The 26,811-nt window shown below is 42.5% G+C and overlaps 1 protein-coding gene across 2 annotated transcripts; it reads right to left on the bottom strand.

Annotated features, from left to right (window-relative positions):
* Window positions 1–507: 507 nt before the first annotated feature.
* On the bottom strand, window positions 508–26,419 carry GPBP1L1 (GC-rich promoter binding protein 1 like 1). 2 transcript variants are annotated; one of them, XM_074961842.1, is made up of 11 exons: window positions 25,978–26,419; window positions 24,897–25,011; window positions 23,653–23,782; window positions 22,996–23,279; window positions 21,445–21,517; window positions 19,885–20,078; window positions 11,519–11,659; window positions 5,109–5,267; window positions 2,664–2,788; window positions 1,674–1,776; window positions 509–1,406 (listed from the first exon to the last, which is right to left on the bottom strand). In XM_074961842.1, the coding sequence occupies exons 2-11, from the start codon at window positions 24,954–24,956 to the stop codon at window positions 1,260–1,262; spliced, it is 1,416 nt and encodes a 471-aa protein (XP_074817943.1). In that variant the 5' UTR covers window positions 24,957–25,011; window positions 25,978–26,419; the 3' UTR covers window positions 509–1,259. The 2 variants fall into 2 exon arrangements, with proteins under 2 accessions (XP_074817944.1, XP_074817943.1); XM_074961843.1 differs by lacking the exon at window positions 11,519–11,659 and having other exon boundaries at window positions 508–1,406.
* Window positions 26,420–26,811: the final 392 nt, after the last annotated feature.

Raw genomic sequence — 26,811 nt, 5'->3', positions numbered from 1 at the left:
AATAGAAATGTTTTCATAATTTTTAAAAAAAATATTTCAATTAAAAGAGCTTCATCTGGATTGAAAACAAACAGCATCACTGCACTACAGCATGAGAAACTGGAAGAGAAAAATGACCAGTCTAGCTTCACTGTCTGTGTGGTCTGAAGTGGAGGGTGGGGGAGAGGGTGAGGAAAGCAAACTGCTTTTAATACTGTAGTAAAAAATAAATTGGATCTCTCTCTTTACATGCGTTTCAAAACAGATAAGGGCTAACTATGACCTCACTACTCTCCCTTTTAAAAAAAGAAGTAGGTTAGCTATTGGATTATGAGCACCACAGAAAACAATGTTTTCACAGTGGCAATAAACTGGGGGGTGGGGTGGAGGGTGTGAAACAAAGTGTTTATTCCCTGGTGCTATTAAAACCCCATAGTTCCATATTCATTTGTGGAAAGATTTCCTTCCGTAAGAAAGACGACTAAAATTGGCAAACTGATGCAAAATATTTATTCCAAGTTAGTTATTTTTTGATGCAGTAGTTTTTTCCCCTCATACAGACTCAATGTGATAGTCACTTTTTTAAATCTGTAAATAATGTTATCAAAATAATCTTAATCTTTGAAATCTCACAAAAAATTTATATTTTACAATCCACCCTGAATATCAAGGCTGCAAGAAGAAGAACACAAACAATTCCTATGTCCAAATATTTTACAGCTGTACCCATAAAAGAAAACCACAAACGCCTGGTTAAGTGATGAAGCTCCCCGAGCCGCAAAAAAAAAAAAAAATAAAAAAAAATAAAAAATAAAAAATTCATGTTATTAGCATTAATTTAACACAATTAGAACTTCAATAGCCATTTTGTCATTGACAATGATTGTTTTAGCACATTGTTACCGCGCAACATCATGTAATGCAGGCGGCATTATTAGAAGCTTGTTGTTGCAAAGATCAGTCACCTGTATCCTGCTTACAAGACTGAACTTGTGCATTGCCTGACGAGGGATTCTCATCACAAATTTGCTAGCTGCACAAACTTCTATTAAGCAGAAGGGCAAAACCAAAAGAAAAAGCTAAACAAGCCAATTTCTCTCTTCTTTGGGATACAATTATTTCCCTTGTGCATGAAGTATTCAACAACAAAAAAACTGAACAGACTGGAGACAGAATAAACTCTGTTTAGTTTATGCAACCCCGAACACACGTTGAACTATGAACTGAGTTTATTGGGTTGGTTTTATTTATGTATTTTTTTAAATGTTTTGTGCCCACTTTCAGGCATCGTCATCGGACGTTTCGCTGCTACTGGTTTCTGTGTCTGAGTCCTCCAGCTCTGTCTTAAAAGTGCTTCTCCAGTGGGAGAACAAGCTGGAGCTGCGGCCCTGAAGAAATCCATTCTTCCCAAATCCATTTCTTCTTAGCTACAAGCAAGACAGATAAACAGATAAAAAAAGCTAAATTGTGAAGAGAAGAGTCAGTGACAATACAGATGTTTGTCAGTGTATATATATATATATATATATATTTCTAGTGGGGACAATATGTTGGTAAATTTTCCCCACTAGACAATCACTTTAAATCAATACACAAGTTTTATTTAGTTCTTTGTAATTTAGAATAACAATCTAAGATGTGTGTGAAATAGGTGAGGAAGAAGCGCCATCATTATGGCAAGGGCTGTAATATACCTGCTCTGATTTAACTTGGAACTCTTTGAGCTCATCCTCAGTGAGGGGAAGGTAGTTCTCATCATTTTCAGGATATTCCTGCCATCCCATTTCTTTCAGTAACCTGATTCATGAAAAAAGGGGGCAAGGGGTTAAAAAGAAACAAAAAAGCAAATGGAAAAAAGTCAAATTTTACCAGGTGCACGATAAAGTGAGATTTTTCTACTGAACTGCTACGATCCCTCCAGGAAGGGTTTTCTAGTTTTAGAAAACACTATATAAATATATATATATAATACTTTGCATTTAGACAGATAAGGAAGGTGAGAAAGGAGGCTAGTGATTTACCCAGGTACACTGAGAAAGTACGCATGGCAGCTGAGAAAACACTAGAACTCAGGATTTCCTTATTCTTAGTGCCCGAATTAAACAGCTAGATCACACTCCTCTTGCTCACACAGCCAGAATGCATATTTAGATATGCATGCAAGTATTTCTTCCCACTTCTCATAGCTTTATAGGATTTGGGGCAATTTCTTATCAAATCAGCATACTGACAAAGCACAGAAGCATTCCAAGAAGAGTTGGGAGGAGAGATGTGGTGATGTGTTATCAACTTCTGCACCACCACATCTGGAAATCCCTTTTGCAGATCAAGCAGAACAGCACTTGAGATTCTGCCTGGCCACCTGGTGTGGGAAACACCTAAGCCAGGCAGCATAAATGACTTATGGATGCAAAGCTAGAAGAGTGCTAGAAGGTTAATTACAGAACTTGGGTGAAATCTTGGCCACATTGACTTCAACGAGGCCAGAATTTCACTCCGGCATTTTACTTTCTGCTACACTTTCTGCCAGCCCCGGTGCTGTAAGGAAGTCACACACCTGCAGCTTTGCATATGCAAGATTATTATTTTCTGGAGAAGAGAATCTAAGCACCTGTCTTTTCCTCACATAACGTGACAAAATGATTTGAGAGACACCTTCAGCCCACGTTCTGCTGTCACCTCACCTGTGTTCTGCTTCCAGTGAATGCGACAGGTTCTCCCCTTCCTCCATCAAAGGGAGAGAAAGGCCATTCTGATGGCAATTCTCTTCCCAGTTTTCCTTTGGTTCTGGTGTGCTGCTGCCCTCCATCTAAAGGAAAAACGGAAGTCAAATCACATCACTGAGACACTGATCCTTCATGCGTACATCACAGTTGAAGTCTTGAAGCTAGTGTTCTTGAGTGGATGACTCCAGAGAGAATAAAACCCTTCACCATAAGTCAATGCTTCAGAGCATGAGTTGGTAATAACAGAAAGCAGTTGCCATCAGACATTGGTGAGGTGAGAGGTGCAAAATGAGTTCGGTGGGCTGCAGTTTAATTTTTAAGGGACAAACGTCCACACCACAATACCACCATTATGGATTCAGAGATGCCAAAGACTATACGAGCCATGGAGACTGCACTCTGACCCGTGGAGGTGTCCTCCTACATCAGGCCAAACACTGGTAGAGCAAGGCACCATCCTACTGGTTGTGCAGAGAGTTCAATGTGCCAGGTCTGTCAAGCCTGCACTTTCACCAGGGCATTTAAACTACTCTGGGTCCAGTGCAGATTTTCTCAACTTTCAGTTTGTTGAGCAGAATGTAAACGGAAGTTGCAGTGTTTTTAACTATGCTACCAGAACTAAGCTACATAAATGGAAATTTCAGTCCTGCAATGATATTTAAAGAGTAAACACTCTTCTAAAATATTGTTCCTTCCCATTCTTTAGAAAGCCCTCTGAGAATCCTGCCAATTCTTACCAAACATTGCCCTTTTCCCTTTGCCATATATTTTAATTGTCCTCCTGCATTTCTTTAGGTCAGTCTTCTTCATTGCAAGGCCCACGAGCCGGTGGCAGCTCCCATCTACCCTAAGTGTGACTTGCTAAGTTCCCTCTAAGCTGCGTGGTCACACAGCAGGCTATAAATAGCCATGCAGCAGCTCTAAAGGACCGCACAGCAGGGACCTGGAAAGGAGAGAGGTAGGGGGTGGATGGGGAGCAAGTTGGGGCTTGCAGGGCTGCTGTGGGCCTCTCTCCCGGCCCCAGAGCTCCATGCTGCCTGCTGGCAGGGGGGGAAGAGGGGCCCCTTCCCCAGAGCTCGGTGCTGCCTGCTGGCAGGGGGAGAGATCTTCCCCAGAGCTAGCTGCTGCCAGCAGGGAAAGGGTGGGGGGAGGAGGGGGAGGATTCCTCTCGCCCCAGCCCCGGAGCAGCCTGCCTGCACCCCAAACTCCTCATCTCCAGCCCCACCCCAGAGCCCACACCACCAGCCAGAGCCCTGACCCCCACCACACACATCCCAACCCTCTGCCCTAGCCTTGAGCCCCCTCCTGCACCCTGAACTCCGCAGCCCTCATCCCAACCCTCTGTCCCAGCCCTGAGCCCCTCCCACACCCCAAACCCCTCATCCCCAGCTCCACCCTAGAACCCTCACCCCCAGCCAGAGGGATGAAAAGAAAACAAAGGAACAAACTGACCAACCAACATTTGGACTGCCTTACTAGGACTGCGATGACAGATTACAAATAGGGCATGAACAAAATCAAGGAGGAACAGGAACACTTTCACTCATCCAGTTTTTAAAGTAAGTTTTCCATTATTCTGCTCTTTAAGTTTACTTGCATAGATGCCTTTTTAATTCCATATATTTTCCTCGTTATTATTTTATAAAAAGAGTATCGTTTTATTGTACAAGTAGACTTCATTTTAGTTGCATGAGTGGCTCCGTAACATTACATCATTAAGGAGTAATAAGCACTGTGTTAATTTACTAGTTGATGTAGCTCTCACATTAAAGGTTTTTTGCCAAAGTGGCAAAGCGAAGAGCACTGCTTTAGGTTATGGCTTTTCTTTGTTTCCCAGCGCACCATCTGTACTGATATGGCAGCACAGATATGAGAACAAGTGCTCATTCATTAACAGCTACAGATGATCTAGCAGAGGCAACATGAGAGCTCAGAATATTTTTGTTTAGGATCTACAACAACAGTTACTTCTCTGACCCCATTCTGGAGAGGAGTTTTCCTAGGGAAAAATGTTAAAACATTTTAAAACACAGATCAAAAATAAAAGGGCATTTTAAAACAGATAGTTGGCAGGAATGCACTCTGGCACATAGCAGCAGCCTAGAATGGAAGTGATTTGCAATTCTCTCTCTTGTGGCTACTGCTCAGGAAGCAGGATTTAAGCTACTTCTGACAGTCAGGAATCTCCTTAGTTCCAGTACCAGAAGCCTACATTTCTCAGTCAAGAGAAGGATAAGTTCTACTCCCAAATGCCATGTGGCTACTTGGCAGCCATGCTATCGCTGTGTAAATATGAGGCGCCAATTTTTTTTTTTTTTTTTTTTACACATACTGGTATAGTTTCTATTTGAAGTCCCTTAAAATACACAATTCCCAGGAAAGAGAAGTGGGCAGTCCTCTTACATCCTCCAACTTGTCACATTCTCTGTTCTCTGTGATCTCTCCATTCCTGTCATCTTTCAATGCCTTCAGGAATTCACTTTTCTTATCGGCGGTGCGACGCATCAGCTTAGTCAAACGTGAAGAACTGATCTCAATGGGAGGGGTGGTGCTGGAAGGACTCTGGAGAAGTAAGGTGGAACACATTAGAGAACTTACCAAATACCAATTGAAGAAAAGCTGGGTCTGAGACCTGTTCAGGGTTTTTGTCCACACCTTTTAGTACTTTATCTCCTGAGCTGACTGGCAATTTCCTACGAGTACTCAGTTCAGATTTTTACCAGAGAACTTGGCTGCACTGTTCCAAATCCACGCCCTTCCTCCTCACCAACCTGGAACGAATGTCTCCAACCAATTCTTACTTTCTTCTGCTGTTGCAACTGTTTCTTCATCTCCATTAACTTAGACAGTCATGAATTTAACATGCTTGTTCTGCTCCTCACATAATGCGCTTCCTGGTAATGTGAGCTACCTCACAGGCTCCCCGTTCAGTTAATTCCATCTCTGCTCTTGGAATGACGCAGGAATATACTGCTGATTCCTGCCTATTAGCAAAATCATTCTGCCAACTCCTGTTTTCCATGCCAAATAAAAAGTCTATCCAATTAAATTAAACAAAACTGATCTCCCGTGGTCTTCAGCAGTATTTATGACATGTGGTGGTATCCAATAGTATGGCAGCTAGCTTTCAATGTAGTTAACCTGTTTCATTTTTATAGGTGGGATTTACAATCAAAATAAATTGGGGTTCTAGCCTCCTGACTTCCCCTCTGCCTGGTGTATTTGTCTGTGGTATTCATGTCTGGTGGTCCTTGCAGAAGACAGGAATCCTATTCTCATTAGTCTTGACTCTCCACTGAAAGGAGAGGTCACAATAACACATCTTGTACACAAAACAATCCCTTTCCTTCACATAAATTGTGAAAGGAGGGAAAGAGAAATCAAAGCATGTAAGAGAACCGAACAGGTGCATATTTAAATAGTTCCTCATTGCAGGAATTGAAAGAGTCTTGAAGCAGCATTTTAGATGTTTTTCTTGGAGCTGAAGTGTTGCCTACAGACAATCCTTAGGACGCCAAAGAAAACTACTTTGCAAAGTATGCTTACAGTACAGCATACAATCCCTCTGAGCAGAAAAAAAGCAAAGAAAATGGATCTCAAAATATTCAGCTGCTTGGATTCCTTATTCCTAAATTACATGTAATGCGAAGATGAAAGGAACCTCTCCTGGAGAAGTGTATGCTATAAACCCTGGCATCATACAGTAACATTCACCAGGCAGTTATTCCAGACAACATCTAGTACACCACTGAGAGGAGCAAACAGGTGATTGTGAAACTTCCAAAGTTCGTCTGAGTGACTGTCAGGATAAAATGAAATCCAGAGTAGTATTTAAAATTCTCAGCGTGGTAATTAGTGTGACTGTCCACGTGACAGACTATAACTGATTGAACAGAAGAGAGAGACTAAGAACATTTGACATTTCTAGTTGACTGGAATACCCATTTAACATGACAGCCAATAAAACTTTTAAGCTCCATGCTAGAGCAGCCCTTTTCAAAGACACCTGTACAGAAATGCCAACATACCAAGAGCTCAATTTTACAAATTTTAAGGGATGAGCAAAGCAGCTATAACCAGTTTCTCAAATTCTCCACCTTAACTTTGACTACACAAACCTTTCAACAGATTTATAATAAAACCAAAATAAGTGCACACTGCTTATTGATTGATTTATTTTACAATCATTCTTCCTACACTGCCTCTTCTAAGTCAGAAAGGAAAGACAGGTGTGTGGGTCCCAGTATCTAACACCTCGAGGTATCTGAACCCAGAGATCTCATATGAAAGAGTGAGGCCTGATATGCTGAAGTAATGAGTTTTAACAATGACAAGTTCATTTTCAGTACTTTGCCTATAAGATTGTAGCATATTCTCTTAGGGGAAAACAGTGGAAGAGCCATCCCTTAGGTTTTTAAAAGCAGACTGCATAAAGCACTAAAAGTGCACTTATAGGGAAGAATCTTACACTAATCCTCAGGGAGATCTCGGAGGACTTCTCTCTCTAATTCCCAGGACTCTATGGTAATGTCAGTGTTCTACTTTCACACAGCTTCTCATTTTCAGAACATTTTACAAATACTAACTGATCACTCTTCAACACCTCTGTAAGGTAGTTATTATTGCCATTATACAGATAGAGAAAGAGGTAGAGGTTAAATTACTTTTCCCAGGTCAGTGGCAGAGGTTAGATTAAAATTCATGGGTCCCAGTCCTGTGTTTAGTCTAAGATTTAAAAACATTGTTTGACAAAGAAGCAGGTGAAATGAAAGTCTAGGCATTACAGCTGCAAATGCTCAGTTGTAGCTTGGACAAACTTAAATCATTTCCAGTTTAACTGGATATAGCTACTGACGTTATGGGAACACAGGATGGAGCGACTTTCAAACGAGTTTCTTCTATTAAAATCTACTAACCACTCAGACAAGGCTGGTGGAAGTTCAACAAAGAGTGGAACTTTCATAGCTTTTAAGTATTACTGGTCTCTGTAGAAAGACTGAATTACAGGCTCTCTCTCTTGTCAGGTTAATACCCTACCTCAGGGGTGGGCAAACTATGGCCCGCAGGCCCATCCTGCCCAGCCCCTGAGCTCCCAGCTGGGGAGTCTTGCCTCTGGCCCCTCCTCCGGCTATTCTACTCCCCCACAGACATGCCGCCGTGCAGGCAGCACGGCTTGCACCCACCCACCTCCCAGGCTTTCAAAAAAGCCTGACTCCTGCTCTGAGTGGCCTGGTACGGGTAAGGGGGGAGGGCAGTCAGGGATGCGGGTCCTGGAAGGGGGTGGTCAGGGACAAGGAGTGGGGGAGGGAGGGATGGATGGGTCAGGGGTCCCAGTGGGCCTGTCAGGGGGTGGGGGTGTGGATAGGGGTTGGGGCAGTCAGGGGACAGGGGGGTTGGATAGGGTGTTGGGTCCCAGGGGGGCGGTCAGAGGACAAGGAGCAGGGGGGGTTGGGTGAGTCAGGGTTCTGAGGGGGGCAGTCAGGTGGCGGATAAGGGGTGGGGGCCAGGCTGTTTGGGGAGAGACTGCCTTCCCTACCCGGCCCTCCATACCGTTTTGTAACCCTGATGTGGCCCTCGGGCCACAAAGTTTGCCCACCCCTGCCCTACATCCTTGCTGGCCAGAGACTGACAGCAAGAGCAGCCTAGGACAACAAATTACAGAGGCTATATGCAGTACTTATGGTACTGGATAACAAGTGCATTTAACTTTGTTTTGATATTACTTACCTGAAGGTGGAAGCTTATCTGAATTATGTATTTATGTTCCAGTAGTGCCCAAAGTGTGCTAGGTGTTGTACAGACATAAGGGAAAACAAAGTCCCTACCCCAATGGGCTTACAATCTAAAACAACAAAGAGGTAGGGTGAGGGGAAAGAATACAATATAAAAGCAAAGTTGTCAAGGAGATGACTGGCAATTTTGTTATTTCCATGGGGTTTTTTTATTACATAAAAACCAGAACTACTCATCTATATACCCCTTATTAGTCGGCTATTTCCTCATTTGGAAACCTCAATTTTGTTTCTCTGGAGTCTGGACTTTGACCAAGAAATTTGGACATTGACCAAGAAATAACTGACTACCCCTGGTGTAGGGGTTCAAAAATGGTGAAAGTTCAGAATGAATAAAAATCTATACAACTTCAACATCCACGAAGATGACAAAACCTTCCCAGGAATACTTCTGACCTCAAAACAAAAAGATTAAGAGAGACAGCAGCCTCACACGTGAAAGATTCTCACTTTCGTAATAGCAACACTTCTGCCGAATATGCAGGGGGGCATTCACCTCTGGTGGAGTAAATACATCCCCATTGTTTATTAAAATTAAAGAACAGTATCAAGATATGACTTGTTTAACTTCTTCCCCCATCCCAAATTATTTAAACTGAAAATTTAAAGATATAGAAAATCATGGCCAAGTAGTGACTAGCAATTTTGAGTGTGTAAATCTTTAGTACCCAACTTGACACCTTAAAGAGAGCAGATTTTCAGAGGATGGAAAGGTGGCATTCTAAAGATCAGATCCCTTTTAGGTCATTTCTTAAAATCTTGTTTAACTTTTCCATAATTTCTGTTGTTTACCCTTTGGTAATTTACTCAGTTTGGACATAAAAGCGACTAGCTTAATTTTCTGATTTTTACACACTAACACAAAGCCATAGTGTTTTGCTTCCCAACAGTGCAGGGGAAGTTTTAATGTAAAATTGTTTAAAATTAATGGAAATGCTTCTTTATTAGGATCTGTAAGTAATTCTTAGCCCAAACCCAGCATTTTGGATGTAAACTACTTGGAAAGCAAGTCCCTTTTAGAGTCCTATCACCGACACAAGTAAAGGGCAGAAGAGGCTACCATGAATAGACTGGTGAAATTCTAGTAAATGTTAAGTCCAAATAATTTTCCAGACACTTAATCTATAAATTAAGACAACCTTATAGATGAATACTGGGGTACATTCTCCACCATCAACACTGAAACACCAGAGTAGCTGAAGAGGAGCAGTACACACATCTGTACATCCCAAACCTTTTGAACTGTTCCCAGAGCTCACCACATGCATTGCTAGGAAAGAGCTGTGAACTGGAAGAGCAAGAACACAAGACAACCTAGCACCACCCTATTTTAAACAGTGGTATGGAATTCAGGTCTTGTATGGTGTAAATTCTGGTGTGCACTAGTGTGCCATGCACTAACCGGCCTGTGGAGACCCTGCTAGCACTGAATCATAGAATCCTATGACTGGAAGGGACCTCAAGAGGTCTTCTAGTCCAGTCCCCTGCACTCAAGGCAGGACGATGTATTATCTAGACCAGAGGTGGGCAAACTATGGCCCACGGGCCACATCCGGCCTGTGGGACCGTCCTGCCTGCACTTGAGCTCCCAGCCAGGGAGGCTAGCCCCCGCCCAGCCACTGTCCCCCCTCCCCTGCAGCCTCAGCTCACCGTGCTGCCAGCGCTCTGAGCAGCGTGGCTACGAGCTCCTCCCGGGCAGCGTGGCAGGCTCCAGCCAGGCAGCACGGCTGCCAGTCCTGCTGCTCTGAGTGGCATGGTAAAGGGGGTGGGGAGGTTGGTTAAGGGGCAGGGGGTCCCAGGGGGCAGTCAGAGGACAGTTGTACTGGGGGGCACGCAGTCAGGGGATGGGGAATGGGGGTGTTGGACAGGTGTGGGAATCCCAAGGGGCCTGTCGGGGGACAGGGGGTGGATAGGGGTCAGGGCAGTCAGTGGACAAGAAGCTGGGGGGGGGGGGGGGGGGGAGTTTGGATGGCTCAGAGGTTCTGAGGGGGGGCAGTCAGGGGGCGGGAAGTGGGAGGGGGCCAGGCTGTTTGGGGAGGTACAGCCTTCCCTACCTGGCCTTGCATACCGTTTTGAAACCCCGATGTGGCCCTCAGGCCAAAAAGTTTGCTCACCCCTGATCTAGACCATCCCTGATAGGTGATTGTCTAACATGCTCTTAAAAACCTCCAATGACATTGCTCTAAGAGTTCCCTAGTGTGTGTTAATGTAGTCCCCCATTTTAAACTCTTCTGAAATGTATTCATGTTGGGGAACTTTTAGTGTGCACCAGCAGGGTCCACATGATCTAGTTAGCGTGTGACACGAACACTCTAGAATTTACACACACCCCCCCCATGTGGGCTAAGAGTATGTCTTCACTAGCAGTGTTATGCTTTCATGTGGCCGTCTAGTTGTGGCACCAGAGCTGGGAGTGTGTTCTCCTAGCACTGTAAAAAAACCCACCTCCACGAGGGGAACAATTCCCAGTGTTGGTGCACTGTCTACAGTGCCACTTCCCAGTGCTGAAACTTGCAGCGCTCGGGGGGGGGTTTTCATACCCTTGAGTGAGAAAGCTGCAGTGCTGTAAAGTGGCAGTGTGGACAAGGCCTAAAGCGTTCTGTAGAGAAGCCCTCAGCATTAACTTTCAGTTCACAGCTCTCACATAGCAGGGCTAGTGTCTGCACTCTGATAATGCAGCTGATGGTCTGGACATTGTTTCTAGGCATGCCCAGTTAGTTCCCATGGTGCTCTTAAAATGTAAAAGCAACCATACCTTGTATGATGGTGATGAAATTACAGCAGACCTAGCCAAAAACTGCCAGCAGCACACACTACATCAAGACAGACAGACTTCCAAGAGCATTCCCATTAATGTACAAGGGGACTTAGCTCAACATGCAAAGACCATACAAGTGATTGAGTACTCTTCAAGTGTTCAGAGCTGTATAATATGAATAGAAGAGCTCTCATGGTACTTAAATTATAGAAAGAAACATTAGTTGGAAAAGGTCCAATTCTATCCCCAACCCAACCCCTTACCTCTTTGGGAGAGGTGAGAACTGAGCCACTCGCCAGTACCGCTGGTTTGGTTACAGACACCGGACTGGTAAAGGCAGAGTCACGGCTGGAGGAAAGCGAGCCTGGTTTATGTTCACTTCTGTTAGCTTTCCATGGACTTGGCTATATTGAAGAGAACACAGTACACTAGACAGTAATGGTATGGCACAAGAATGGGTTGCTTGCAAGTGGTAAAAAAATCATAAAGCAACATCAAATTGACTTAACAAGGTGTCTGATTAATTGAACAAATTATCTTCTCCTGCTCCAAAAATGGTCTCAAATCCCTCATCTTGATCCTGAAAATCCCCCATTCCTGCCCTGCTGAACCACCCAGCCCACATCAATACCCTGTGACTACTTCACAGCTATCACTGTTCTAGCAAAGGATTGGTTGGGACTATTATGAACATCACTAGTTGGAGGAGTCACCATGGAGAGATGCCATGTATCCCACAACTGTTCCCAGCACAGGAAGTGAGAGACCATAATAAAACTCAAATTTCTTACACAGTGCTAAATACCACCACCAAATATCTTGCAGCACTCAACAGGAGCTTCCTCTGGCCAAGGGGAAGAAGCTCTAAGACATGAATGCAAGACAGCAATTGCCATGTTGCAAGGAAGATACTCTTAATCCCCATGGAAGGGTAAAGGAACAAAATAATTTGACTGCACCCTGTTTAACAAGACACAGAAATCAATGGATATACTAAAAATCCAGACAAGAAGCCCCAAAACTTACCGAGTGAGAAGCCAGGTGACTGGAGTACAAAATCACGTAAACCAGCCCATTTTCCAAGCCAATCCACATGTAACTACGCAGAGTGGGGCAACTTCACCCAACTAGTATCCACCATCAGGATATATCTGCATCTATTATTTGGTGGCCAAGCAATAATGGCAGTTGCAGAAAGCTGCCTCATGATAAAGGTCTTCTACTTGGAAAAGTATTATCTTGGACCTCTCAGCCACCAAGGACAAACTGTGCAACAACAATCCCAAAATGAGAGGTATGGCACCAAGCAGCACAGGAACAAGCGAGATGAGGAATAATAATTTTTTTTTTAATTTTACAGTTTCATTTTAACTATTCTGTATTTCTGATATCAATGCTCATCCAGGATGTATCTGGGATTTAAGTTAAATATGACTCTAAAATGGATAACGTACTTTGCAGAAAAGGACAGCAGAGGCCACTGTTTCTCCATATTTCCTCATTTGTTACCTTGGTGTATTTTTCTTCCTTCTTATATTGTGCTGACTCCTCTCCCTTGCTCCCCCACCAGTAAAAATCAAATCCCTCTCCCCATTCCCTAATCAGAAGGGACACGATGCTGGAGGTGGACAGCCATCGACATGCCACTCAAAACTGAGGAAGGAAGCCTGGGCTGGCACACTGAGGCCCGCAGCCCTATTATACTTTTGACTTTTACAATGTCCAGCTACATTAGCAGCCCCACAAAGAAGGGCAGGAAAGAGATTTTCAAGGAGCCACCAGTAGTTTTATTTGCTATGCAGCGGTATGCTTGCCGTGAGTCAGGGGAAGCTGCATCAACATGGGGTCCTGCATCTTCCATCTCCTACTTGATCACATCCTCTGCTTTTGGCTCCGCCCGTCATTGACTAGTCTGATGTCTCCCCCACAGGTTAGAAAACGGATTTAGATTGTAAAACTTCCTGGGGTAGAGATTGTGCCTTCATTCCTGAATAACCAGAGTGTACTTCTTGCACTACCACTTAATTTACAGTAATCTCTTAAATAGGAACCTCAGAAAATGGCAGTCACCTCAAAATGTCAATTTTTGCTCAAGAACCAGAAGGCACAATTCTCCAGTTTGTATTGATGATGAGGAGTTTCTGTATGGAAGACCATAAGCAGATTCACATTATATAGAACACTCATCCCCCACCCCAAAAAAACTCAACACTGGTGAAATGGATTTCCACCTTTTTCACAGCTTATATTTCAAATCGAGTTCCTGTCAAACTCTCAAAAGCCAAATGTAAATTGTCACAGCACCCCACTGGTGAGGCACAACACTAAATTTGGGGTGTGGGTGTTCGATTGTAAGCTCCTGGGGACAGATATCATATTTGTGTTTTGAGTTTGTACAGCACTGAGCACAACGAAAAGCCCTAGTCGTAGACCAAGACCCAGGCACTACAATAATAGAAATACTTGGAATGCTCACAATGACACTGAGGCCCATTGATGCCAACAGGTTCATTGCTCTTTACAAGCAACTACTGTCTCAGACCTGACAAACTCACTACATCTAATATACCACTTTCACAGTATTTATTAATGAAGGGTAGCATGTGAGGTCTGTACTAAAAGCTCTTAAGTTATCAATACTCACTGCAAGATGTGTACACAGGTAATATTTAAGGAATAACCTAACTGAATTGAAAACTATGCCTTATGGTCCTGGAGTAAAAAAGTCTGTCACCAGAGAATCATGTGTTTTGGTGATGGTCCATTCAAGCAGTTGTCGTCCTCACCAGTCTCTGGTCAGCTGGTGATGTAATGCAAGGTTCAACTGTCTACCTTTGTCCCATCCCAGAAGAGTTGGAAAACTATCAAAGCCAACTGCAATCAATCAAAATCACTTGGCGGTAAAAAGGAACAGTGTCACAGACAGGGGATCACCGGACTGTGAATAAAGACAAAAGACAGATTCACTATATCAAAGGGTGGAGAAAGATGCACTGAATCCATTCACTGAGGAGACATATTGTTGAGCAGGGACTGTTCAGTGAAAGATTGGATTCTGGTTCTTGGGAAACCAGTCAGCTCTGCAACAGACTGAACGATGTGAGGAAAAAGTACTTCATTAGATAGAAAAGGTAACTATTAAATGTACACTCTAGTTTGAATTTTATGATTTTGTTTTGTATTGTAAACATTAGTTTCCATCACACACTCTTTTCTAGCGGAATTTATACTCTCTCATACTAAACCAAAACAAGGTTTATAGAAGTGTTCAATGCTGTGTGTTACACAGGAGCTGAGATTTAAGGTAAAGCAGGTAAACTGGGGTACACTGTTCCTTTGGGAGCAGAGAATCTGGGATTTCCATGAGTAGCCAGCGTCAAGGGCAGGATACCACAGAAGAACATTTCAAGGGGACTGGGGTGCACATTTTGTTAACCTGCAAGTCAGAGGCAGGACTGCCCTAGCTCAGAGTGTGCTTGAGGGGCTGACAGGCCAGCAGTGTTAGGGAACTGACACCCAGCTACCAGAGGCGAGACTCCCTCTCACTGGAGGCAGGAGGTAACAAGGTGACTCTCAATCCTGGGTACCCTGAACACTCATTTTTGCATCATTCTGCACAGACTATTATGGCTGTCCCCTGCTGAGACAGGATGCTCAGAGGCTGCTAATGATTATTCATATGGCTTCCACCAAGAGGCAGTTCAGAGAGAAACCCAAAGAAAAATCCTTCTGGCTAGTTTTGGGGGGTAGGTGGGGTGGGAGAAGGTGTAAGTGCAGAGCAAGCACTCTAATGATTAGAAGGTCAACAGAGGCAGGACTTCTGGGTTATGTTTATAGGCGTGACACCATCTATGCTGCTGTACGCCATATTCTAGATGCATATCACACTGACAAATAGGGTTTTTGCCCTTATTCTAGGAACTACACCTCCCTGAGCAGTGGTCAGTTGACCTCACTATATCTACCTCATGGTTTAAGGCCAGCATAGCTGCGATGCTCAGGGATGTGAATTTTTCACTCCCCTAAGCAACGTAGTCATGTTGATCTACATTTTTAGGGTAGACCAGGTCTAACACAGTTCGACCATGGGCAATTAATCTATCTGTGTCAGTTTATCCACCTGAGAAATAGGAACCTGTGGTACTCATTACCAGAAGATGTTGTGAAGGCCAAACTATAACAGGGTTCAAAAAAGAATTCGATAAGTTCATGGGAGGATAGATCCATCAATGGCTATTAGCCAAGATGGTCAAGGATGCAACCTCATGTTCTGGGTGTCCCTAGCCTCTGACTGCCAGAAGGTGAGAGTAGACGACAGGGGATGGATCACTTCATGATTACCTGTTCTGTTCATTCCCTCTAAAAACCTGCCATTGGCCAATGTTGGAAGGATATTGGGTTAGATGGGTCATTGGCCTGACCCAGTTTGGCCATTCTTAAGTTGGAATAAACTCCTTTCAGTGCCGCTGAGCCCGATTTAGCGCAGCTATAGCATTTTTCATTCCGTTGTGCCAGTGGTAGCTTTTTTAGTCATACAGGTCTACAGAGCCTTATGGATATAACCCACCCACCTACCCGCCCTGCTGCATCTTTGAAAAAACAGTTACTGAACAGGATAGTAACCACTGTTCTTTGAGATGTGTTGCACACGTTCATTCCATTCTTGGTGTCAGTGTGCCCAGCATACGGCTGTCAGAAACATTTCCCCTCAGCAGTACCCATGGGGTGACTCAAGCTCCCGCTGCTGCCCTGTACCACTGTGTGCAGATATAAAGGGCAGAGCTGTCCCCAGGGCCCCTCACTTCCTTCTTGCTGGAACTCCAATGCAGAGGAGCAGAAGAGGGTGGGTTATGGAATGGACATGCACAACAGGCTAGTAACTGTTTTCTTCTTTGCGTGACTGCACATGTGCATTCTACTCTTGGTGACTCAAGCCATCAGAACAGGAGGTGGAACAGGAGTCTATTTCAACGAAGACTGAAGAACAACTCGTCCAACTCTAGCATTGTCTCTGGAGTCTTAAGCCATAACATAGCGGGAGGCAAACATGTGGACAGAGGACCAGGTTGCCACTCTACTAGTGTCCGCAATTGAAACTTGTGCCACAAAGGCTGCTGAGGCCAACTGCAACTGTCTTGAATGAGCTGAGACTGTCAGGTGGAGTGACATTAGCCAAGTCATAACACGTGCGTATACAGGATGCAACCCAGAAAGAAATTCTCTGGGTAGAGACTGAATGGCTTCTTACTCTGTCTGCCATTGCTATGAACAGATGGGAGGATATATAGAAGAGCCTGGTTCTGTCCAGGTAAAGTGCTGAGGCTCTCCTGATCTCTAAGGTATGCAAACACTGTTCATCCCTGTTCGTATGTAGCTTTGGGTAAAATATGGTCAAATTGTCTGATATGGAAAGAAGAAACCACCTCTGAGACAAACTTTGGATGAGGATGCAGCTGAACTTTGTCCTTAAAAAAGATCTTGCATGGATGCCCCAAAATTAATGCCTGTAGCTCCCCTACTCTTCTGGGAGAGGTAATCACCACCAAAAATGCCACCTTCATTGATAGATGCAGCAGAGAGGAGATAGCCAATAACTCAAATGGGGAACTCGTAAGTCTTTACAATACTAAGTTTAGATCCCAGGGGGAACTGAGTCTTGCACCTGAGGATATAATTTGAATAAGCCTTTTTTTTTTTAAATGGACATCATTGGCAGAGCCCTGCACGGATACAACATTTGTATCTGCATCCGATCCGCAAAAATGATCCATGGCTATAAAGCAGATATCCACAGATTTGCAGGGCTTTAGACATAAAATCTGGATTTGCATCCATCCACAATCGGAAAAATGGTGAGCGGATGCGGATATCTGCAGATATAAAGCTGATAACCACAGATTTGCAGGGCTCTCGTCATTGGAGAAAATAGAGCAACTGTCCACTTTAGAGCGAAATGGTGAAACAGCTTCCAGATGTACCCTGATGGAACTAACCACCAACCCTTGGTGTTTTAGGTATAATAAGTAGTCCAGAACATGTTGATCTTCCATACTGCTGAGACCAGATGGAAAAATTCTTCCATTTATAGAGGTGCATAGCTCTTGTAGAAGGCCTTCTATTATTTAGTAGGATCTCTTGAAAGTCTTTTGAGCAGGCCTGCTCTCTAGTACCTAGCCATGAAGCATCCATGCAGTTAAGTGAAGGACTGTGGGCTCAGGTGGAGTAGGTGACTGACCCTAGGACAGTGGTTTTCAAACTTTAGGCTGCATACCTCTTTCCAAATAATGTAGTCTACCACATACCCATCTGAGATAGGCAGGTGACGTGTGGGGGAGGGGATGCCACGCAGGGTCACTGTGAACTCATTGGGTCAGAGACCATCTTTTATACATGTTTATACAATGCCTAACATGATGGGGCTCTGATCCCCAACCTGGGACCTATATGCATTACCACCATAGAAACAGCAAATGATTTCTAAACTGGCTAAATAACTTTACAGACATTCCTCTGAATACTACAGGAATAAGGCAAGAGGTACACTATTAGCCAATTAACCCACGTCTTTGGCCACAGAAGTCAATCAGGTACAAAATCACCCACGCTGACATACCCTACTGCAATCTTAAGGAAGATCTATGATTCACGGAATGGAAAGGAAAACTGGGATGTCAAAAATCAGCATTTTGACAAGTAGGTTTAGTTGACTGGTTTATGTACCAGAATCACACTGCTACTTTACATCAGTCAAAACAATTGCTTCATTTCCCCAAGTGCTCTTCTAAAATTCCATTTATCAAGGGTATACTACAACTAGTTTATGAACCTATTAGGCCATATCACATCAGGATCACAACACTAACAAAACCCACAAAGGTTGGGATTTTCAAGTGCCTAAAGGAGCTAGGTGTTCAAACCCACTGAAATTCCATGCGATTTGGACACAACATTCCATTAGGCCCCTATGAAAATCTGAGCATAAGATACCATTTTCTAGGCACAATGAAAAGAAGCTCAGCGTCTGGATAAACATCCAGTCAGTAAAGCCCGATTAAACTGTGCTATAGTCTCACAAGGAGAAAGACCCATCACTTAGGACATTTAGAATTAGGCAAAACAAATGCACTGGAGACTATACTGCAGGGAACCACCACATTCTGGAAGGGGGAACTAGATAATTGATTAGCTTTTAATCTTCAATATCTGTGATTCTATGCAATAATGCACTACTGCAGGATGCAGTCATAATATTTACATGCACTTAGGTACTGAAAACACGGATTTCAATCTCATGATTTACAAATCTTAAGAGTAAATTTGTATAGCACCATAATTTGCAAACCCCACAATACATCATTGCTTGCATACAGCGCTAGCAGTTATACATTTCTGCATTAAATAAAAGATCACTGTGCAATGAACAAGCAGCAACACAATCTAGTTGTTAAAAAGGCTCTGAAGTAGAAGGCTGAATAGCTAAAACCTGTTCAATACACCAAGTCATTGCAGCTACAGGCAAGGCACCCAACCATATCCCTAAGTCACCCAAACTGTAAAACTGAAAAAGCAGCAACCGGAAGCTCTCTGAACACCAGAAACTCCATCTTGTTTGAATTGTCATGGGTGATTCCACATGTGGGCTGACTGCCTAATAATTTCTGATTCTACAGGTAAGGAATTCTTTACAAACGGAATTTTATAAATAGTTGTGATTCTTACAAAGCCCGCCAGTCAGGCCAGCACTGGTGTGCTACCCCAAAACAAGCCGTAAGACCAGAATTTTTTAGAACTGAAAAGTGATAGTCATTCTAATCATGAAGGTTCTCTCTGGTGTCTGTGGGAGAGGAGGGACCAACTGAATTTTAAAGAGGACCTAGAAAGGTAAGAATTGTGTTCATGCCTTCTGCTCCTTTACAAATCTCTGAAAAAGGTTTTTAAGGAGAGTTTTCTTTTGATTGTATTTCATAAAGCTTAAAAAAAATCTGCTCTTCTGTATCACTGGAAGTCTTCTTGGAAGATACACAGCTAGAATGGAACTTCTCAACCAGGACAGATAATCTTTTAAAGATCTTTTCTTCCAAGTGTTTATCAAGCATTTTAATTAATGAGGCGTTACCAGCCAAAAAAAACAAACAAAACAAAGCTCTAAAAATTATGAATAAAAATCATTTCCATGATTATGTTTCACTTCTCTGATACTACTTGGAATGTCATAATCCTACAAGTTCCCCAGGTATCTCTATACCAGCCTTCAGGAAAGACAGTCAGTATAAAACAATCCCAATACAAAACAATCAAGCAGAAACTGAAAACCTGAAAAACCTTTTCACCTTTTTGTGTGTAACATAAAGAAGCTGAAGTGCAAAACCCTATATTTCTTTTGTAGGTTACCTTTAAGGCTCAACTACTATGCTGAAGGATCATGTTAAAACATGACTCAGTCTGGTCTTTGAAGACCGGCCCAAACTGTATTTTAACCATGTTAATTAATCATATTTCAACTTTGTACAGATTTACAACTGTCATATGAACAACTCATTCACTCTTCTCTGTTACTAGTACTTTTTCTACATAAGGGAGAGAATGCCCCTTCAATACACTTTAGTAACTCAATTGGAAGCCCTTGTACCTTAGATGGAGGAGCTGCAGGTTTAGGAACCAGATTTTTGTAGACACTTGGGACAATTGTGGTGGTCTTGTTGCCATTTGCAAGGTGAGGAACTGGTGACGTAAATGCAGCTGAGAAGGCAGCAGCAGGATCCTCTTTTGAAACCTTTTTGATGACCAGCATCTTGGTAGGTTGTTTGGCACTAGGGGGGTTTTCTACAAAAACAGAGGGGAACAAGACCTCAAAAAATAATTAGTATCTCAGTAATTCCACAAAAGTTGACTCTACCTCAGCTCCAATTCGACCTCTTAGAGTCTAAGATGCTGAGAGAGTCTTATGCTGCTGCTGCTAACAGCTCCTGAATTCAAGTGAAGAGGATATCAGACAAAGATGATAAAGTCCAACATTTTGTAGGCTCCTCCTGATTTTGAAAAAAACTGCCTATGACGACATCGGCCTGAGATTTTAACAGCCTCTCAGACTTTGCTGAAAGAGGGAACCAGCATGGGTAATCATAGTTAAGTTCTGAATAACTACTGAGTAATTTTAGGTTAGTTCATTAACAGAAATATTTAGTGAAACTCATGCTTTAAGGTTCAATGTTTTGCAACCTGCAACCAACAACCATTAACACCACATTCTGGTGGAGCGAACAGAAGGTCTCAGTATACTTTCTTGAAAACTAATGTAAACCGCTAAGTGTTCAAACAGCTTTTTACTGCTGCAAATCTTGTATTACATTTGGGTGGGCCAGTAAAGATCTGAACCAAACACTCAAGAGATTAAAATTACATCTAGTACAACATATTGCTCAATGTTTTAGGATACAGCTAATAAATAACTGGTTCACAATTCTATCCCACCCCAAATTAAACTCTCTAGTTAGAGTTACAGGTTCCAACTAGTGATTAAAGAAGCATTTTCAGGCACTGATAAACAGGCACTGCATTTCCGTCGGTCTAGCTTTTTCAGTGGTGGGAACAAAAATGTCATGTATAGTATCCAGGAATTTAGAACTATTTTCTTTTTTATTAATTTGAAAAAAGAAGCCAAACCACAAGAACACAGCCTTGTATATTTGTACAGTATTGCTGCATATCCAGTATAAATATCACCTCAGTAACACTTAAAATCAGGGAGCTGTGCTCCCTCTAGTCCTCTCAACCCTATTCTGCACTTCTGATTCTGCATTTAGCAATGCAGTGCCAAGTATTTTCATGATCATTTCATTCCAACACTCCACACCCATAAGCTTAGAGAAGCTGTGATCTTCCCATGGAATTAGCAACAATTATAGACAAGTGATATTCCTGTACATAGTGTGTGCCATTAGCAGGAAATGGAAGAGAAGATTCTCATAACAGCAGCAAGTGCAGCTCTAAGTATCAGAAAACAGATTCTCTCTCTCCTCAAACAAGAAAGGAATGAAGGGAGAGAAAGAGGTAGCTGCCTACTTCAGTTTAATCTTCCTTTAAGATCTTCCCTTATGTGAAAAACTAGAGTTTCAATATATTGTTCAATTCTTCTGCTTTACAAGTTGTCATCTGTTTTCTATACAGAGATATAAACTTGTCTACATACCCCACACTCCAGAAGGTGTCCCTAAAGGTTTGCTCTGGTTATTCTGTTTTCCAGCTTCTGGATTCAAAGATGGCTGTAAAAACATAACCCAGTTGGACACATTAGAAGATCGCACATACTACTATTTATCAGAAGTAGAATTCCCATAGTACCTAGGAGCCATAGTCACGGACCAGGACCCTTTTGTACGAAGTGCTGTGCAAACAGAACGAAAAGACAGTCCCTAGCCCAAAGAGCTTTACTTTCCTTCCCCTTCAGAATGTGTTGGGAATAGAGCAATCAAAGATAGAACTCCTATTTAAAGAGTTTCTAATGTGTAATTAAGAAAGTGAGAGATTCTATAATTTGATATTAATCAGTGGCTCAAGGCACCATGTCATATCCAGGACCCAATTCCTCATAACTGTACTCACTTTCATGTATTTTGTATTTGATATTTAGGCATTAACAGTTTTACCAATATTACACTGACACCAGATGTATATAATCTCTGTGGTGAAGATGAATTATATATTTACAGGCATAAAAACTAAAAGCTCAATTTAAGTTACGTTAAAATAAATTCCAAGAGTCGAAATTTTAGGCTGTTATTTCACCTGAAGGATGCAGCCCTTTGTAACTCTACCTTTGATTGAGGGTCAAATCCTAAATATTACAATAGTTGAGAAATGAGTTGGGGGAGGAAAGGAAGTAAAAACAAGGTACCCGATAAAACACCCCCTGTCCATTCATCTATCCCTCTCTCTTCCCCTCTTTTCACAATAAACTGGAAATTCAAAATCACCAACTCTCCTGCTCTTTTTGATAGACTTTTTATGCATTGGCTACTATGCCAACTAGAAGACAAGCCTCCAGTCGTGAACTTCTGGAAAAGCTAGCACTCCTCATTTAAAAGCTGGAAGAAATTACCATCCAATCTTAATATGAGTACCAACTCAGATCCAAAATATTGCCCAAATATTTTTAATCTGTTATCTATCAGTTTTAATGCTTCATTTTACCAGGTCTTGTCAGTTTTACACTAGGAAGCTGTGTGAGGCTGCCTGATGTGCCCAACGCACACAGGAGTGCCCCAAAATTGGTCTTTATGGTTCAAATCTTCCAAAAGAAACGTTGCCCCTTTTTCCAAATATATATGCTTACAGGTACTATATTCTCAGTCAAGATATGAACATACTTCTGTGTGACAAGTAGTTCAAACTGATTTTACCACTATTCTTTTCAGAGAGAGTGTCACCAGCTGTATTGGGTTTGGCTGATTGAACAAACTTGTGCATCACAACACTGATATAACAGATTTAAAATAACCTGGCAAAAAGTAATGACATGTCCAAAAAAACAACCCAATATATGAGGGCCTCAGGAATACAGAAAAAAATTAACATTCTGCAAGCACTGCTTGCAGGACAATTCCATTAAACCTGGAATGACCCCCGAAAGTATGGGGTGGAATGCAACTCTAAATCCTTTCCACCAACCAATGCTAATACAAAGAAACCTAGAAAGCCATTTCTCACAGCTACCTCCAGTAGTGAGAAACCACACACTTACAAAGTCGTCTTCCTCAAACTGCAGCTTCTCTTTTTCTTCTCTCTTCTCTTCTCTGGCCTCAACGGGCACCTTTTCTTGAAAGGCAGAGTTCTTCCGAGAGTGAAAGTTGCCATTCCAGTGGCGATGGACTCCAGTTCCTCCACCACCACGCTGGTTCATACCATCATGGCCCCGTGAGGGACCATGCCAGCCAGGCTGATTGCCAGAAAGCCCAACATGAGCTCCTTTAGAAACACCGGAATCTACAGAATCATGGCGGAGCAGGGAAGGCTGATGCCAGCAGTCTAAACAAAAGAAGGTAAGTATGCAAATAAAAGTAATATAGCAAGAAGAAACCAGGACTGCCCTGATATTTCTGGTATTGGTCAATGCTCTCTAAATAACTATTAGGCTAACCTTGCCTCATTTCAGAGAGACTGTCCGTGTGCGTAAGTAAAACAGTCAAACTGCAGAAAAATTTAAAAGCCACATACAACTTCCACAGAAACCCCAGGAACACGGAGAGTTGGCACATAAGGGAGAAGTGTTAGGATAAGTGGCTGTGTGTGTTATAGGGGATGTGGTTTTGCAAACTTACTTTATATTCCAAAGGTATACATTCTGCATAGATCTGCATTCAATATTTGGATACAGAGTGAGTTCTGATCCTCTACTCACCTCCCGCAGTTCTGAGGGGGCCATTATTGAAAAATCCATCAGAAGAGTTGTGTCGTCTACGGCTCACACCAAAGCGGCCCTCACCCCGCGAAAGATGCTCTCCATGTTTCTCAAAGGTGGCTGCAGGGGACTACAGAACCAGATTAAGTGATTTAGGTCACCCAAAGAGCCTGCTTGACAAGCAATGATGTCTTGTATGAAAATAAAAAGACATTCTCTGCATTAGCTTTCAGTAATTACAGCAACAGGCTGGCTATGTGTTGCTTAGCTGACAAATATGGAAATATTTAAGTGAACTCCACAAAAACAGCACATGTGACTGCACGTATCACCCTACATAGCATCAAAAGGATGCTCATTCATCAGCTTTACTAGCAGTCTTTGAAGTCACATGCAACACCTTGAAGAGTTCGTTTAAGGAATCTTACCAATTTCCCTACAGTTACCTTTCCTATTTTGAAAAGATTCTAGGGTCACATCAAGGTTCTGCACATTTCTAAATTATTTTTGTCTCCTCTGGTTTAAACATGAAGCTGAAAGCAGTTTTCTTACCAAACTGTTTTCCCTCCATTAATCTGATTTGCTATTACAAGGTGCTCTAAACTACTAGTGCCATGCGTAAGCAATGCAAGTGTTTGCTTGAGGTCCCACGCAGACTTTACACCTCTGAACCAGCCAGATCTACCCCTCAGATCCTGCTGTCAGAGGGTGAGAAATCACAACCCAATTCCCCCCAGTTTTGGGATTTCATATACAAGCAACTCTAAATGGGAATTAGAAAATTCTGAGATGGGAACCAATGGCTTGTTATTGGTGCATTGCTCAGGAGTGCAACATTATTTTGAAGAGAAAAAGAATTATGCTGAATTTGTATATAATTATGAAGAGGCAGGTAGTCCAATTTTCAGTGCTACCAACTTTGGTAGTATCTCTTTAAATAATTCCCCATTATGAGATCTCAATGCAAACTGACGTTAACATGATTTATTTACTTCCATGTTTGTGCACACTAAGGAAAACAACCCGTCTCTCTGGAACAGAGGTGGTTAATTGGCAAAGAAAAATCAACAGAGGAAGAGTTTTTGCCTGTGTCTTAAAAAGCTTCACACAGGTATTCAAGAACACAAAGAACATTCCAAACCAGGTTGCAGGCATTCAAGCTGGACAAAATCCAGGGCCAAAACTTGCTTTAGGCATTAAAAGGTAATAGGCTTCTGGTTGGGTAATCTGAACGCAAGAGTTACCTTGGCTGACTGTGGCGTTGAGAAGTTAAGCCAGGCAGGAACAAAGTCATGCTGCGCCATTTAGGTCCAGTGTCTCCCTTCAATAAAGCGAGGCATCAAACCTCATGGCCAGGATCTACAAGTGGAAAAAAGAACAACTACATCTCCGGTCTGACAGCCCTTGCTGTAGAATTGTGTGGAATAATTGCTCTGTAACATTTAGGCCCTCCCTAGTGAACAGAAAAAAACAAGTTGCAATCTTTTGCTGGGCTTAAATACAATTCTTACTAGAAAGCTGCCAACATGGTCTCCTGGGCCAGAATAGATAAGGCCTTTACAAGTCCCAAATACTTCCTGTTTACAGTATCAACTTTAGCAATGCGTCTATGAAAGTCATGATGGGACTGGTCAGGAGGTAGAAAGGAGACAGAGCAAACATGCAATGCATAAAGACGTGAAACAATCGAATTTATGGGCTTCCTTTTGCAAATGCTCATTGCCTTGCAGTATGGCCCTGTGTGCACTGTATGTTTTTCTTCAGAAAGTGAGAGGGTAAATATGGTAAAGATGTAAAGTTGCTAACGAGGGCACCAGAGAGATAAGAGTTCAAATTAGTCTCTTAGGGCAAGTCTAACCTAACTACCCCTCAATCTTAAAACCGTCTTAAGGCCCCATTATTCTACGCACAGTCCATAACTGTAGTAGCTGATGTGATGAATTCCTGACAGTGAATGGAAAGCAAGAAGGACAAAGGTAGGACACAAGCTGGTGGCAAGGAAGACTCGAGTATCTGTAACTGCACTTTCATGAGCAGTAAGAGCTTTACGACAGATACTAGTAGCGGTATGTAGGTGAGGAATTCAAGTTTGTGAACCATGGAAAAGTTAACTTTCCAAAGTGTGGTATGACTCCCACCTTCAAGTACCCTAGGAGTTATCATCCAACTGCTCATTCAGAATTAGAAGATTACATGGAGTATTGCATTTTGAGGGGGGTCCTCTTGGTTCCCTCCCTTTCCTCCTTATTTTCACCCTTTCATGGTGTTGTGCATGAGCCAAGATTTTGTATGTATATATAGAAAAAAAGATGTGCGATCAACTACCAGAGTTTGGCCTCTGCAGTCCAATTTTCTCCTTTATTTCTGTGCTTCACTCTGACCTTCAGGTTCCTTCCTTCTCCAGGATGCAGTTATGTCAGATCTGAGGCAATGGTGCGTCTCTAAGCAGAGCACGAGAAGCTGCACTTCGTGCTGACTGCACCCTTCACCCCCTCAACTGCTCATCTTAATTTCTCTCTCCACTCACACTACAAAAAAAAACCCCTAAAAAGGTAATTTACATTTAAAAAAGCCACAGCCACGTTCACCTCATTAAATTTCCTCTTGTTGTGGTGCTATGTAACTCAGATTTTACATTACAAAAGCAGTTGTTGGGTCTGCATGACAACATTCAGAGCAACACCATGGTTAACAATGAACATACACACCCAAATCTGTGGGATTATTCATTGTCTGTAGCACATGAGTTTCAAAGCTTGGATGGGGGGGCGGGGGTGGGGGGAAGTGGGAGGTTAAGTTATATAAAAATGCTTCTCCCAAATTCTGGTATTAAATGGGAGACGTCTGCCTAAGCATATGCTCTTAAAATATAAACTTCATTTTCATCACATGTACAGTTGCTAAAAAATCCACGGTGCCAATGTTCTTAAAAATGAGCAATGTCTTGAAATACTTTTCACTTCATGTAACTTAAGTTCCCCTCCAAGAACCTAAACGCTACTTGATGTGAAGCTGAATGGCAGCCACAACTGTTTCCGTGTCTTTGCTGGTCACCATTTATGTGCTGAATAAGTAAAACTGAAAAGAGCCAAGTCCAAAAGTACTCTCTTCTCTTTAAGCTTCTTCTAGACTGGGTGCTCCTTTTGAAAGGAGACAAAT

Source organism: Natator depressus, chromosome 8, assembly GCF_965152275.1.
Source record: "Natator depressus isolate rNatDep1 chromosome 8, rNatDep2.hap1, whole genome shotgun sequence".
In the NCBI taxonomy this organism is placed as follows: domain Eukaryota; kingdom Metazoa; phylum Chordata; order Testudines; family Cheloniidae; genus Natator; species Natator depressus.
Note: the sequence above shows the minus strand (reverse complement) of the source record. Positions and strands in the feature narration are given on the sequence as shown.